We start from the raw sequence: 15,147 nt of genomic DNA on the forward strand, positions 1-15,147 counted from the left end.
CCACCGAGATCTGCTGGGATTGAACCCAGATCCAGCCAGGATTGAACCCAGATCCAGTCTGCAGTGCTGCAGCAACTGAGGGCTCTGGGATCCACTGGGATCCACTGAAATCTGCTGGGATCCACTGAGATCTGCTGGGATTTAACCCAGATTGAATCCAGACCCAACTGGGACTGAACCCAGATCCAGCCTGCAGTGCTGCAGCAACTGAGGACCCTGGGATCTACTGGGATCCACCGAAATCTGCTGGGATTACATCCAGGACTGAGCCCAGATTGAGCCAGGACTGAATCCAGATCCAGCTGGGATTGAGCCCAGATCCAACCTGTAGGATCCAGTGCTGCAGCAACTGAGGGCTCTGGGATCCACTGAGATCTGCTGGGATCACAGCTGGGATTGAACCCAGATCCAGCCAGGACTGAACCAAGATCCAGCTGAGATTGAATCCAGATCCAACCAAGATTGAATCCAGATCCAGCTGGGATTGAATCCAGATCCAGCCTGCAGTGCTGCAGCAACTGAGGGCCCTGGGATCTACTGGGATCCACCAAAATCTGCTGGGATCACAGCCGGGATTGGACCCACACCCAGCCGGGATTGAACCCAGATTGAATCCAGATCCAGCTGGGATTGAACCCAGATCCAGCCACAGGCCTGGGGTCAGTGCTGCAGCAACTGAGGGCTCTGGGATCCACTGATCTCTACTGGGATCACAGCCAGGATTGAACCCAGATCCAGCCAGGACTGAACCCAGATCCAGTTGAGATTGAATCCAGATCCAGCCAAGACTGAATCCAGATCCAGCTGGGATTGAACCCAGATCCAGCCTGCAGGATCCAGTGCTGCAGCAACTGAGGGCTCTGGGATCCACCAAGATCTACTGGGATCACAGCCGAGATTGAACCTGGATCCAGCCAGGATTGAACCCAGATCCAGCTGAGATTGAATCCAGATCCAGCCCACAGTGCTGCAGTGACTGAGGGCTCCTGAGATCCACTGGGAGCTACTGGGATCTACTGGGATCACAGCCAGGATTGAACCCAGACCCAACTGGGATTGAACCGAGATCCAGAGCGAGGACCAGTGCTGCAGCAACTGAGGGCTCTGGGATCCACTGGGATCTACTGGGATCTGCTGGGATTGAACCCAGATCCAACCAGGACTGAATCCAGGGCCGGGGCCAGTGCTGCAGCAACTGAGGGCTCTGGGATCCACTGGGATCTGCTGGGATCCACTGGGATTGAACCCAGCTCCAGCCAGGACTGAACCCAGATCCAGCCCACAGGGCCGGAGCCAGTGCTGCAGCAACTGAGGGTTCTGGGATCCACTGGGATCTACTGGGATCTCCTGGGGTCACAGCTGGGATCACAGCCGGGATTGAACCCAGATTGAATCCAGATCCAGCTGGGACTGAACACAGACCCAGCTGGGATTGCACCCAGATCCAGCCTGCAGTGCTGCAGCAACTGAGGGCCCTGGGATCTACTGGGATCCACTGAAATCTGCTGGGATTACAGCCAGGACTGAGCCCAGATTGAGCCAGGACTGAATCCAGATCCAGCTGGGATTGAACCCAGATCCAGCCTGCAGGATCCAGTGCTGCAGCAACTGAGGGCTCTAGGATCCACCAAGATCTACTGAGATCACAGCCAGGATTGAACCCAGATCCAGCCAGGATTGAGCCCAGATCCAGCCAGGATTGAACCCAGATCCAGGGCCGGTGCTGCAGCAACTGAGGGCTCTGGGATCTACTGAGATCTGCTGGGATCACAGCCAGGATTGAACTGAGCCAGAATCCAGCCCAAATCCAGGCAGGATCCAGTGGGATCAAGTTGGGATCCAGTATAAATCCATGATCACAACCTGCAGGGCCACATCCAGTGCTTCAACAGCTGAGGGATCCACTGGGATCCAGCCAGATTCCAGCCAGGAACCCATCAGGAATCATCCAAGATCCAGGTCAGATCCCAGCCAGATTACAGGGAGGATTCCAGCCCCAATCCCAGCCAGGAATCAGCCAGGATCCAGCCAAGATCCCAGCCTGGATCCCACCAGGAATCAACCAGGATCCAGCCAGGATCTCACCAGGAATCAACCAGGATCCAGCCAGGATCTCACCAGGAATCAACCAGGATCCAACCAGGATCTCACCAGGAATCAACCTGGATCCAGCCAAGATCCCAGCCTGGATCCCAGCCCCGGGGCTCTCTCTGAGCTCCTCTCCCAGCACCTTTTGAAGCTTCCAAGGCTCCCCCTCAGCACCAGATCCCTCCTGGATCCTCCAGATCTCCCACAGATACTCCAGACTCCACCAGGATTCTCTAGATCCTGTCTGGATCCTCCAAACCCCTCCTGGATCCTCCAAACCCCTCCTGGATCCTTCAGAGTCTTCCTGGACCCTCCAGATCCCACACAGATACTCCAGACTCCACCAGGATCCTCCAGACCCTGCTTGGATCCACCAGACCCCTCCTGGATCCACCAGATCCTTTCTGGATCCTGTCTGGATCCTCCAGACTTCACCAGGATCCTCCAGATGCCACCTGGATCCACGAGATCCTTTCTGAATCTTCCTGGACCTCTCCTGGACCCTCCAGTTCTCACACAGATCTTTCAGACACCACCAGGATCCTCCAGATCCCTTCTGGATCCACCAGACCCCTCCTGGACCCTCCAGATCCCATCTGGCCCCTCCAGATTCCTCCTGGCCCTTCCAGATCTCACACAGATCCTTCAGACACCACCAGGATCCTCCAGACCTTGCCTGGATCTGCCAGTTCCTTTCTGGATCCTCCAGGCTCTTCCTGGATCCTCCAGACTTCACCAGGATCTTCCTGACCCCTCCTGGATCCTCCAGACCTCTCCTGGACCTTCCAGATCTCACACAGATCCTTCAGACTCCACCAGGATCCTCCAGATCCCTCCTGGATCCACCAGATGCCACCTGGATCCACCAGATCCTTTCTGGATCTTCCTGGACCCTCCAGATCCCTCCTGGATGCTCCAGATCTCACACAGATCCTTCAGACTTCACCAGGATCCTCCAGATGCCACCAGGATCCTCCAGATCCTTTCTGGACCCTCCAGATTCCTCCTGGATCCCCCAGACTTCACCAGGATCTTCCGGATCCCACCTGGATCCTCCAGATGCCACCAGGATCCTCCAGATCCTTTCTGGATCCTCCAGATTCCTCTTGGACCTTCCAGATCTCACACAGATCCTTCAGACTCCACCAGGATCCACCAGACCCTGCCTGGATCCTCCAGATCCTACCTGGATCCTCCAGATGCCGCCTGGATCCACCAGATCCTTTCTGGATACTCCTGGACCCTTCAGATCTCACACAGATCCTCCAGACCCCGCCTGGATCCACCAGACCCTGCTTGGATCCTCCTGATCCTGTCTGGATCCTCCAGATCCTGTCTGGATCCTCCAGATCTCACACAGATCCTCCAGACCCCACCTGGATCCTCCAGACTCCGCCAGGATCCGCCAGACCTTGCCTGGATCCACCAGATCTTTTCTGGATCTTTCCAATTCCTCCTGGACCCTCCAGATCTCACACAGATCCTCCAGACACCACCTGGATCCACCAGATCCTCTCTGGATCCTCCAGATACTGCCTGGATCCACCAGACTTCACCAGGATCCTCCAGATCCCTTCTGGATCCTCCAGGCTTCACCAGGATCCTCCAGACCCCTCCTGGATCCACCAGATCTCACACAGATCCCTCAGACCCCGCCTGGATCCCACCAGATCCCTTCTGGATTCTCCAGACTTCACCAGGATCCCACCAGATCCCTTCCCCAGATCCCAACCCCCGTCCCCAGGCAGCGGGGCCGGCTCGGCCGGGACTGAACTCCCGAGGATCCCCGGAGTGTCCGTCCGTCCCCGCGGGGTCCCCGGGCTTTGGGATCCCCCCAGGATCCCCCCAGATCCCCCCAGATCCCCCAGGATCCCCCCTGGGATCCCAGAGCCCCCCCAGGGTGGATTTCTGCCGGGTTCCCCTCGGGGACAGGAGCTGCAGCGTCCCCAGGGCGTCCCAAAGTGCCTGGGGACGTTTGGGGACACTGAGGGGACCCTGCCCTGGCACCTGGGGTGGCCTCTGTGGGTGGTGGCACCTGGGTGACCTCGGCTCTGGGGGTGTCCCCAGCGATCCTGGCTGTGGTCACTCCTCAGGTGACATCTCCTGGTGGCCACAGGGGTGGCCTCGATGTCCCCCAGGTGATCCTGGCCACCAGTGATGTCCCCTGGTGGCCACAGGGGTGCCCACGATGTCCCCAAGCTGGTCCCAGGGGTGGCCACAATGTCCCCTCAGTGATCCCAGTGGTGGCCATGATGTCCCCAGCTGGTCCCAGTGGTGGCCACGATGTCCCCAGGTGATCCTGGCCACCAGTGATGTCCCCTGGTGGTCACAGGGGTGGCCTCAATGTCCCCAGCTGGTCCCAGACATCGTGGCCTCAATGTCCCCTGGTAATTCCAGTGGTGGCCACGATGTCCCCCAGGTGATCCTGGCCCCCAGTTCTGTCACCTCAGTGATCCCAGGGTGGCCTCAATGTCCCCAAACTGGTCCCAGGGGTGGCCACGATGTCCCCTCAGTGGTCCCAATGGTGGCCATGATGTCCCCAAGCTGGTCCCAGACATGGTGGCCATAATGTCCCCTGGTGATCCCAGCCATGGTGGCCATGATGTCCCCAGATGATTCTGGCCACCAGTGATGTCCCCTCAGTGGTCCCAGGGTGGCTTTAATGTCCCCTGGTAATTCCAGTGGTGGCCATGATGTCCCCCAGATGATCCTGGCCACCAGTGATGTCACCTCAGTGATCCCAGGGTGGCCTGAATGTCCCCTGGTGATTCCAATGGTGGCCACGATGTCCCCAGGTGATCCTGGCCACCAGTGATGTCCCCTCAGTGGTCCCAGAGTGGCCTCAATGTCCCCTGGTGATCCCAATGGTGGCCACGATGTCCCCAGATGATCCTGGCCACCAGTGACATTCTCCAGCTGGTCCCAATGGTGGCCCTGATGTCCCCAGCTGGTCCCAGACATGGTGGCCTCAATGTCCCCAAACTGGTCCCAGTGGTGACCACGATGTCCCTCAGGTGATCCTGGTCCCCATGATGTCCCCTCAGTGGTCCCAGGGTGGCCTCAATGTCCCCTGGTGATTCCAATGGTGGCCACAATGTCCCCCAGGTGATCCTGGCCACCAGTTCTGTCCCCTCAGTGGTCCCAGGGTGGCCTCAATGTCCCCTCAATGTCCCCAGGTGATCCCAGTGGTGGCCACCACGTCCCCAGGTGATCCCAGCCATGGCCACCCCTCAGGTGCCACCCCCAGTGCCCTCCCAGTGCCCCCCAGTTTGTCCCTGTCCCCACCCTGGGGCTGTCCCAGTTTGCACTTTATGGTCAAATGTCCCCTGGGTCCTGTCCCCGTGTCCCCAGCGAGGAGGGGACAGCGGTGTCACCACCCCCCTGCCCTCTGTCCTTGTCCCTTCTCGGTGTCCCCACCCTGTCCAGGGGACATCCCAGAGTGGTGACACCCCGAGTTTGGGGACACCGAGATTTTGGGGACATCCCAGAGTGGTGACACCCAAAATTTGGGGACATCCCAACTTGGGGACACTCGGAATTGTCCCCCCAGGCTGCGGGGTGGAGGGACCCGGTCCCGTATGAAGCCCCTGGGGACACCTTGGGGACATTTTGGGGACACCTTGGGGACATCCCCGGGGTCATTCTGGGGACATTCCCCGAACTCCAGAGCCTCTGGGATTGGTGACATCGATGTCCCCAAGGTGGTGACAGAGCGCTGCGGGGTCCTGGCCCTGTCCCCACCCCTGGGGACACCTTGGGGACACTCTGGGGACACCTTGGGGACATCCCTGGGGACACTCTGGGGACATTCCCGGTGCTCTGGGATTGGTGACATCGATGTCCCCAAAGTGTTGTCCCCTCCCCACGTCCCAATGGGGGACACTGCAGCTCCTGTCACTCTTTTTTTTCTTTTTTTTTCTTTCTTTATTTTTCTTTTATTTCTTGTTTTTTTTCCGGCTTTTTTTCTCTGATTTGATTCGATTTTATTTTTCTTTTATTCCGGTTTTCTCCTTGCTTTGGGAAGCTCCTCCCTCGCGGTGAAATAACAATCGTGGTAACCACACCCTCGGGTCGCTGATTTACCCATGTATTTAATGTAAACTAAAAAAAAAAAAAAACGAACAAGGACAAAAAAAACAAAGAAAAAAAAAATCCCAAAAAACCAAAAATTCCCAACTTTTTGTGTACTCAGGGAGGGGACGTGGTGACAACACCGGGGCCACCCGGTGCCAGCAGCGGCCCTGCCCTGATAACGCTTATCAGAGCTCGCAGCTGCCTCTCGGCTCCTTTTTTTTGCCGTTTTTTGCCGTTTTTTTCCCCCAAATTCCCACCGGGAAATTCGGGAGCGGCGCTGCCCCTTTAAATCCGCGTGGCCGCTTTAAGACCCCCTCGGTGCTTCGCGTGGTGTTGCCGCTTTAAGGCGGCGCTGGTGGGGCCCACCCTGGGTGTGGCCACGCCCACTGGGCCCCCGTTAAAGTAAACAGAGGGGGCGTGGCCAGGTGGTCGCGCCCTCGCTGTGGCCACGCCCATCGCCCCCCTCTTAAAAGGGCCTTGCCAGCGGGGACATCGTTGGAGCGGAACCGTTACGCAGGTGCGCGGCGGGGGGAACCGGGACCGGAACCGGGACCGGAATGGGATTAGGGACAACCGGGACCGGGGTGGGAACGGGGGATCGCGATGGGGCTGAGGGGAGGGAAAACCGGGATCCCGCTGGGATTGGCGGGAAAACAACGGGGACCGGGAGGGTTTGGGGACAACAGGGACCGGTCTGGGCCTACGGCGGGGACAACCGGGAACGGGATGGGAATGGGGAGGGGACAACTGGGAACGGGATGGGCTGGGGAGGGGACAACCGGGACCGGGCTGGGGAGGGGACAACCGGGACCGGGCTGGGGACAACCGAGACCGGGATGGGCTGGGGACAACCGGGACCGGGATGGGGGTGGGGAGGGGACAACCGGGACCGGGATGGGCTGGGGACAACCGGGAACGGGATGGGCTGGGGAGGGGACAACCGGGACCGGGCTGGGGACAACCGGGACCGGGATAGGCTGGGGAGGGGACAACCAGGAATGGGGAGGGGACAACCGGGACCGACTGGAGACAAGCGGGACCGGACTGGACTGGGGACAACCGGGACAGACCGGGCTGGGGACAACCAGGACCGTGTTGGGGACAACTGGGACCGGGCTGGGGCTGTCGGGAAGGAGAACCGGAGCGGAGAACCGGGCAGAGGTGTCGCAGCAGCGGTCCCTGATTGTCGCTTCCCCCGGCAGCGTCACCGGGATCGTGTCCCGGTCCCGGTCCCGGTGCTCTCCCGTCCCGCCGCGATGCTGCTGCTCCGGGCCGTGGCCGGCCGCAGGTAGGAGCGGCCCCGCCGTGTCCCCCCGGTGTCCCCCGCTGTCCCCCCGGTGTCGCGGCACCGCTGTGACCCCGCTGTCCCCGCAGGCTCCCGCCGCTGATGCAGCTGCCCCGCCGCTATTCCCGGTTGGCCGCCGGTAGCGCGGCCCCGGGGGGACACCGGGGAGCGGCCCCGGTGCTGGCGGCGCTGCTCGGGCTCGGGGCCGTCCTGGCCTACGGAGAGCGGCGGAGGAGGGTGAGCGACACCGGCGGGGGTGGCACCGGGGAGGGCGGTGACAGCTCGGGGTCCTTCCCCGGTGCGGGGACACCGGGGGTGGGGGTGGATCCCGGCGGGAGGTGGCACCGGAGGGGGCGGAGCCCGAGGAGAGGTGACATCGGGACAGCGGGAAGCGGGAGGGGGATGGCACCGGGGGGTGGATCCCGGGGCGAGGGGGTGGCACCGGGGGGGTGGATACCGAGGGAAGGGGGTGGCACCGGGACGGCCAGAACCCGGAACGGGGGTGACACCGGGACAGGGAGATCCCGGGGAAGGGGTGACACCAGGACAATGAGAACCAAGGACGGGGGTGGCACCGGGACAGGAGGATTGCGGGGAGGGGGTGGCACCGAGGGAAACGGGGACACAGGGACAGGATCCCGGGGAAGGGGTGACACCGGGACAGGGAGATCCCGGAGAGGGGGGTGGCACCGGGAAAGGAGGATCCTGAGGCAAGGGGGTGACACCGGGACAGGGAGATCCCGGGGAGGGGGTGACACCGGGACAATGAGAACCGAGGACGGGGGTGACACTGGGACAGGAGAATCCCGGAGAGGCGGGTGGCACTGGGACAGGGGATCCCGGAGAGGGGGTGACACCGGGACAGGGGAATCCGGAGGAGGGGTTGGCACCGAGGGAAGGGGCGGCACCGGGACAGGAGGATCCCGGGGCGAGGAGTTGACACTAGGATAGTGAGAACCGAGGACGGGGGTGGCACCGGGACAGGGGGATCCCGGAGAAGGGGTGGCACCGGGACGGCCAGAACCCGGAACGGGGGTGACACCGGGACAGGAGAATCCCGGGGCAAGGGATCCGGGGGAGGGGGTGGCACCGGGGGAAGGGGTCACACTGGGACAGGAGGATCCTGAGGAGGGGGTGACACCGGGACAGGGGGATCCCGGAGAGGGGGTGGCACCGGGGGAAGGGGTGGCACCGGGACAAGGGGATCCCGGGGAGGGGGATCCGGGGGAGGGGGTGGCACCGGGACAGGGGTGGCACCAGGACAGCAAGAACCCAGAACGGGGGTGACACCGGGACAGGGGGATCCGGGGGAAGGAGATCCGGGGGAGGGGGTGACACGAGGACAGGAGGATCCCGGAGAAGGGGTGACACCGTGACAGGGAGATCCCGGAGAGGGGTTAACGCCGGGACAGGAGGATCCCGGGGACAGGGGGATCCCGGGGAAGGGGTGACACCGGGACAGGAGGATCCCGGGGACAGGGGGATCCCGGGGCAAGGGATCCGGGGGAGGGGGTGACACCAGGACAGGGAGATCCCGAAGAGGGGGTGGCACCAGGACAATGAGAACCGAGAACGGGGGTGGCACCGGGACAGGGGGATCCCGGGGAGGGGGTGGCATCGGGACAGGGGTGGCACCAGGACAGCAAGAACCCAGAACGGGGGTGGCACCGGGACAAGGGGATTCCGGGGAGGGGGATCCAGGGGAGGGGGTGGCACCGGGACAGGGAGATCCCGGGGAAGGGGTGACACCAGGACAATGAGAACCAAGGACGGGGGTGGCACCGGGACAGGAGGATTGCGGGGAGGGGGTGGCACCGAGGGAAAGGGGGACACAGGAACAGGATCCCGGGGAAGGGGTGACACCGGGACAGGGAGATCCCGGAGAGGGGGGTGGCACCGGGAAAGGAGGATCCTGAGGCAAGGGGGTGGCACCGGGACAGAGAGATCCCGGAGAGGGGGTGACACCGGGACAGGGGGATCCCGGGGAAGGAGATCCAGGGTAGGGGGTGACACCGGGACAGGGAGATCCCGGAGAGGGGGTGACACCGAGACAGGGGAATCCAGAGGAGGGGTTGGCACCGAGGGAAGGGGTGACACTGGGACAATGAGAACCGAGGACGGGGGTAACACCGGGACAGGGGGATCCCGGGGAAGGAGATCCGGAGGAGGGGGTGACACGAGGACAGGAGGATCCCGGAGAAGGGGTGACACCGTGACAGGGAGATCCCGGGGAAGGGGTGACACCGGGACAGGGGGATCCCGGACAGGAGGATCCCGGGGACAGGAGGATCCCGGGGACAGGAGGATCCCGGGGACAGGAGGATCCCGGGGACAGGGGAATCCCGGCAGCACGGGGGGCGGTTCCCGCTGACCCCCCCGGTGCCCGCAGACCGCCCAGGCCGCCCAGGCCACCCCCGCCCCGCAGTACCCGCGCTACACCCGGGCCGAGGTGGCGCAGCACCGAACCCCCAACGACCGCGTGTGGGTCACCTACGGCACCGAGGTGTTCGACGTCACCGACTTCGTGGAGCTGCACCCGGGGGGACCGGACAAAATCCTGCTGGCGGCCGGAGGAGCCCTGGAGCCTTTTTGGGCTCTCTACGCCGTTCACAGCCAGCCCCACGTGCTGGAGCTGCTCCGGGACTACAAAGTGGGCGAGCTGAGCCCCGAGGACGCCGCCAAACCCACGGGGGACACCGAGGACCCGTTCGCGGGGGACCCCCCGCGCCACCCCGCGCTGCGGGTGAACAGCCTGAAGCCTTTTAACGCCGAGCCACCCCCGGAGCTGCTGACCCAAAGTTTCCTGACCCCCAACGAGCTTTTCTTCACCCGCAACCACCTCCCGGTGCCCTCGGTGGAGCCGGGCTCGTACCGGCTGCGCGTGGAGGGGCCCGGTGGCCGCGGTTTGTCGCTGTCGCTGGCGGAGCTGCGCCAGCGCTTCCCGAAACACGAAGTGACGGCCACGCTGCAATGCGCAGGGAACCGCAGATCCGAGATGAGCCGGGTCCGGCCGGTCAAAGGGCTGGCGTGGGACATCGGGGCCATCAGCACGGCTCGCTGGGGAGGAGCCCGGCTCCGCGACGTGCTGCTGGCAGCCGGGTTGGGCGACAAAACCGGCGAGGATGGCGAGTGGCACGTGTGCTTCGAAGGGTTGGATGTGGACGCTTCGGGGACGCCCTACGGAGCGTCCATCCCGTTAAAACGAGCGCTCAGCGCCGACGCCGAGGTGCTGCTGGCGTACGAGATGAACGGGCAGGAGCTGCCGCGGGATCACGGATTCCCGGTGCGCGTTTTGGTGCCCGGCGTGGTCGGGGCTCGGAGCGTGAAGTGGCTGCGGAGCGTGGTGGTGTCGCCGTCGGAGAGCCCGAGCCACTGGCAGCAGAATGATTATAAAGGGTTCTGCCCGTCCGTGGATTGGGATTCCGTGGATTTCAGCAGCGCTCCGGCCATCCAGGAGCTGCCGGTGCAGTCGGCGATCACCGAGCCGCGGCCCGGGGCCGCCGTGCCCGCCGGGGAGATCACGGTGAAGGGATACGCGTGGAGCGGAGGAGGAAGAGAGGTGGTCAGGGTGAGTGGGGGAATGGGGAAATGGGGAAATTGCAGAAATTGGGGATTGGAAAATGGGGGGGAATGGGAATGGGGAGTGGGGAAATGGGGAATGGGGGGAATTGGGAATGGGGAATGAGAATGGGGGGAATTGGGAATGGGGAAATTGGGAATGGGGAAATTGGAAATGGATAATGGGGGATGGGGGAATGGGGAAATTGGGAATGGGGGTGGGGAAACTGGGAATGGGGAATGGGGAAATGGGGAAATGGGAATGGGGAGTGGGGGAATGGGGGAAATGGGAAATAGGGGATGGGGGAATGGGGGGAGTGGGGGTTTTGGGAGTGGGGGAATGGGGAATGGGATTGGGGGAATGGGGAATCGGGGGATGGGGAAATGGGGGAATGGGGAAATTGGGGGAATTGGGGTTGGGGAAATGTGGGGAAATGGGATTGGGAGAATGGGGAAATTGGGATTGGGAATGGGGAAAATTTGGAATAGGGAAATTGGGAATGTGGAATGAGAATGGGGGAATTGGGAATGGGGAAACTGGGAATGGGGGAATGGGATATTGGGAATGGGGAATGGAGGAATGGGAAATGGGGGAATGGGGAAATTGGAAATGGATAATGGGGGAAATGGGAATGGGGGAATGGGGAAATTTGGAATGGGGAGTGGGGGAATGGGGAGTGGGGAAATTTGGAATAGGGAATGGGGAAATTGGGAATGGGGAATGGGGAAATGGGATTGGGAATGGGGAAATGGGAAATTTGGAATGGGGGAAATGGGGATGGGGGATGGGGAAATTGGGGAATTGGGGGATGGGGAAATTGGGGAAATTTGGGATGGGAGAATGGGGAATGGGGAAATGGGGAGTGGGGAAATGGGGAGTGGGAAATGGGGAATGAGGGAATGGGGAATGGGGAAATAGGGAATGGGAGAATGGGCAAATGGGGGAATGGGAAACAGAGGAATGGGAAATTGGGAATGGGGGAATTGGGGATGGGGAGTGGGGAAGTGGGAAATGGGGGAATGGAGAATGAGGAAATGGGGGAATGGGGGAATGAGGATGTCCCTGGATGTCCATATACCAATTAATGAATTAATGAATTAATTAATCAATGCTAACGATCTCCCCCCACAGGTGGACGTGTCCCTGGACGGCGGCCGCTCGTGGCGCGTGGCCGAGCTGGGGCCGCGGCCGGCGCGGGGCCGGGGCTGGGCCTGGGCGCTGTGGGAGCTGCGGGCGCCGGTGGCCGCGGGGACGCGCCTGGACATCGTCTGCAAGGCCGTGGACAGCAGCTACAACGTGCAGCCCGACAGCGTGGCGCCCATCTGGAACCTGCGCGGGGTGCTGAGCAACGCCTGGCACCGTGTGCCCGTCACCGTGACACGCTGAGGGACATGGGGACAGCACTGGGGACATGGGGACAGCCTTGGGGACATGGGGACAGCAGGGACATTGGGTACACAGTGGGGTCCTGAGTAACACCTGGCACCATGTCCCTGTCACCGTGACACGCTGAGGGACATGGGGACATGGGGACAGCATTGGGGACAGCAGGGACCACAGGGCTTTGGGGACAGCAGGGACATTGGGTACACAGTGGGGTCCTGGGCAACACCTGGCACCGTGTGCCCGTCACCGTGACACGCTGAGGGACGTGGGGACAGCATTGGGGACATGGGGACAGCATTGGGGACAGCAGGGACAGCATTGGGGACAGCACTGGGGACAGCAGGGACAACAGGGACATTGGGTACACAGTGGGGTCCTGAGCAACGCCTGGCACCGCGTGCCCGTCACTGTGACACGCTGAGGGACGTGGGGACAGCCTTGGGGACATGGGGACAGCAGGGATAGTGGGGACAGTGGGGCATTGGGGACATCAGGGATCCATGGGGCCCATCTGGAACCTGCGCGGGGTGCTGAGCAACGCCTGGCACCGTGTGCCCGTCACCGTGACACGCTGAGGGACGTGGGGACATCACTGGGGACATGGGGACAGCATTGGGGACATGGGGACAGCAGGGACATTGGGTACACAGTGGGGTGCTGAGCAACGCCTGGCACCGTGTGCCCGTCACCGTGACACGCTGAGGGACATGGGGACAGCATTGGGGACATGGGGACATGGGGAGCCACGGGGCACTGGGTACACAGTGGGGTGCTGAGCAACGCCTGGCACCGTGTGCCTGTCACTGTGACACGCTGAGGGACATGGGGACAGCATTGGGGACAGCAGGGACAGCATTGGGGACAGTGGGGCATTGGGTACACAGTGGGGTCCTGAGAATGCCTGGCACCACATGCCTGTCACTGTGACACGCTGAGGGACATGGGGACAGCACTGGGGACATGGGGACAGCATTGGGGACAGCAGGGACCACAGGGCTTTGGGGACAGCGTGGATCCATGGAGCCCATCTGGAACCTGCGCGGGGTGCTCAGCAACGCCTGGCACCGCGTGCCCGTCACTGTGACACGCTGAGGGACTTGGGGACATGGGGACAGCATTGGGGACATGGGGACAGCATTGGGGCATTGGGAACAGCAGGGACATTGGGTACACAGTGGGGTCCTGAGTAACACCTGGCACCGTGTGCCTGTCACTGTGACACGCTGAGGGACATGGGGACAGCATTGGGGACAGCATTGGGGACATGGGGACAGCAGGGACAGGGGGACATTGGGGACAGCGGGGATCCATGGCGCCCATCTGGAACCTGCGCGGGGTGCTGAGCAACGCCTGGCACCGTGTGCCCGTCACCGTGACACGCTGAGGGACGTGGGGACAGCACTGGGGACATGGGGACAGCATTGGGGACAGCAGGGACATCGGGGCATTGGGTACACAGTGGGGTCCTGAGCAATGCCTGGCACTGTGTGCCCGTCACTGTGACACGCTGGGGGACACTGGGGACATCATTGGGGACATCACTGGGGACATGAGGACAGCAGGGACTGTGGGGACATTGGGGCATTGAGGAGATTGGGGACATTGGGTACCCCATGGGGGCATTGGGGACAGCAGGGACTTCACCTGCTCAGTGACATTGGGGACATTGAGGTGTTGGGGACATTGGGGTGTTGGGGACATTGGGTAGGCCATTGGGGACATTGGGGTGTTGGGGACATTGAGGACAGCAGGGACTTCTCCTCAGTGACATTGGGGACATTTGGGTGTTGGGGACAGCAGAAACATTGGGAGATTGGGGACAGCAGGGACATCACCAGCTGGGGGACATTGGGGACACAATGGGGTCCTGAGCGACGCCTGGCACCGTGTCCCTATCACCATGTCCCTGTCACCGTGTCCCTGTCACCGTCACCCCACTGAGTGACCCTGAAAGATTCCACAGACCCCAAAAGGATTTTAGGGCCCCCCAAAGGTTTTTATGGGACCCCAAAATGTTCCACAGACCCCAAAAGGATTTTGTGGCCCCTGAAGGGTTTTATGGACCCCAAAAGGATTTTATCCCTCCCCCAAAGGATTTTATGGACTCCAGAGTGTCCTGGGGACCCCAAAGGGATTTTATAATCCCTGAAATGATTTTATGGACTTCAAAATGTCCTGGGGACCCCAAAGGGGTTTTATGGCCCCTGAAATGATTTTATGGACTCCAAAGGGCTCTACAGACCCCCAAAGGATTTTTATGGACTCCAGAGGGTCCTGGGGACCCCAAAAGGATTTTTATGGGCCCCAGAGGGTTGTGCAGACCCCAAAGGTTTCCGTGGCCCCGCTGGATTCTCCGAAGGTTCCTGCAGCCCCACAGCTCGAAGGTCAGCGGGGTTTTTATGGCCCCAAGGTTTTATGGCCCTGGGGTTTTATGGCCCCGAGGTTTTTATGGCTCTGGGTTTTTATGGCCCCGGGGTTTTATGGCCTCTGATTTCCCAGCCCCGGGGTTTTATGGCCCGATGTGTGAAAGTGCCTCCTGCCATAAAGATTTGGGAACTTCTCCGGGCTCGGCGCCTTCCTGGGGCAGCGAGGGCAGGGGTGGGATGAGGGCAGGGGGGAAATGGGGACAGTTCTGGGAACCCCCTGGGGCCCCTGATCCTATGGGAACCCCTGACCCTAAAGAACCCCTGATCCTACAGGAGCCCCCTGATCCTAAAAGAACCCCTGACCCTAAATAACCCCCTGATCCTATAGG

At 61.7% G+C, this 15,147-nt stretch overlaps 3 protein-coding genes across 9 annotated transcripts; 2 read left to right on the forward strand and 1 right to left on the reverse strand.

The window, feature by feature from the left end:
* Positions 1–41: 41 nt before the first annotated feature.
* LOC117008960 lies at positions 42–1,938 on the reverse strand. The gene is made up of 4 exons (XM_033083102.2): positions 1,935–1,938; positions 1,556–1,863; positions 1,158–1,387; positions 42–827 (listed from the first exon to the last, which is right to left on the reverse strand). Exons 1-4 carry the CDS (start codon positions 1,936–1,938, stop codon positions 224–226), a joined length of 1,146 nt encoding a protein of 381 aa, XP_032938993.1. The 3' UTR covers positions 42–223.
* Positions 1,939–2,337: 399 nt separating this feature from the next.
* LOC117009088 (formin-like protein 5) lies at positions 2,338–4,746 on the forward strand. Its single transcript, XM_033083275.1, has 3 exons — positions 2,338–2,684; positions 2,975–3,209; positions 3,340–4,746. Exons 2-3 carry the CDS (start codon positions 3,048–3,050, stop codon positions 4,129–4,131), a joined length of 954 nt encoding a protein of 317 aa, XP_032939166.1. The 5' UTR covers positions 2,338–2,684; positions 2,975–3,047; the 3' UTR covers positions 4,132–4,746.
* A 357-nt stretch (positions 4,747–5,103) lies between these two features.
* SUOX (sulfite oxidase) lies at positions 5,104–13,133 on the forward strand. 7 transcript variants are annotated; one of them, XM_033083274.2, is made up of 5 exons: positions 5,104–6,679; positions 7,365–7,450; positions 7,537–7,684; positions 9,837–11,015; positions 12,138–12,470. In XM_033083274.2, exons 2-5 carry the CDS (start codon positions 7,419–7,421, stop codon positions 12,390–12,392), a joined length of 1,614 nt encoding a protein of 537 aa, XP_032939165.1. In that variant the 5' UTR covers positions 5,104–6,679; positions 7,365–7,418; the 3' UTR covers positions 12,393–12,470. The 7 variants fall into 7 exon arrangements, with proteins under 7 accessions (XP_032939165.1, XP_032939164.1, XP_032939162.1 ...); XM_033083273.2 differs by lacking the exon at positions 5,104–6,679 and adding an exon at positions 6,709–6,746 and having other exon boundaries at positions 12,138–12,471; XM_033083271.1 differs by lacking the exon at positions 5,104–6,679 and adding an exon at positions 13,096–13,133 and having other exon boundaries at positions 7,109–7,450; positions 12,138–12,401.
* Positions 13,134–15,147: the final 2,014 nt, after the last annotated feature.

The sequence above is a fragment of the Catharus ustulatus genome, chromosome 31 (genome assembly GCF_009819885.2).
Source record: "Catharus ustulatus isolate bCatUst1 chromosome 31, bCatUst1.pri.v2, whole genome shotgun sequence".
Taxonomy (NCBI): Eukaryota; Metazoa; Chordata; class Aves; order Passeriformes; family Turdidae; genus Catharus; species Catharus ustulatus.

Excerpts from the sequence above, each read along its gene's own strand:
- LOC117008960 (XM_033083102.2), bottom strand. Across the intron at positions 1,388-1,555 it reads GGGTTCAATCCCAGCTGGAT|CTGGGTTCAATCCCGGCTGT; the intron begins CTGGATTCAGTC and ends TCTGGATTCAAT. Across the intron at positions 828-1,157 it reads CGGCCCTGGATTCAGTCCTG|GCTGGATCTGGGTTCAATCC; the intron begins GTTGGATCTGGG and ends TGGATCCTGCAG.
- SUOX (XM_033083271.1), top strand. The coding sequence starts at position 7,161 with ATGGGGAGGGGACAACCGGGACCGACTGGAGACAAGCGGGACCGGACT. Across the intron at positions 7,685-9,836 it reads ACGGAGAGCGGCGGAGGAGG|ACCGCCCAGGCCGCCCAGGC; the intron begins GTGAGCGACACC and ends CGGTGCCCGCAG. Across the intron at positions 11,016-12,137 it reads GAGGAAGAGAGGTGGTCAGG|GTGGACGTGTCCCTGGACGG; the intron begins GTGAGTGGGGGA and ends CTCCCCCCACAG.
- LOC117009088 (XM_033083275.1), top strand. The coding sequence starts at position 3,048 with ATGCCACCAGGATCCTCCAGATCCTTTCTGGACCCTCCAGATTCCTCC. Across the intron at positions 3,210-3,339 it reads TCCTCTTGGACCTTCCAGAT|CTCACACAGATCCTCCAGAC; the intron begins CTCACACAGATC and ends GACCCTTCAGAT.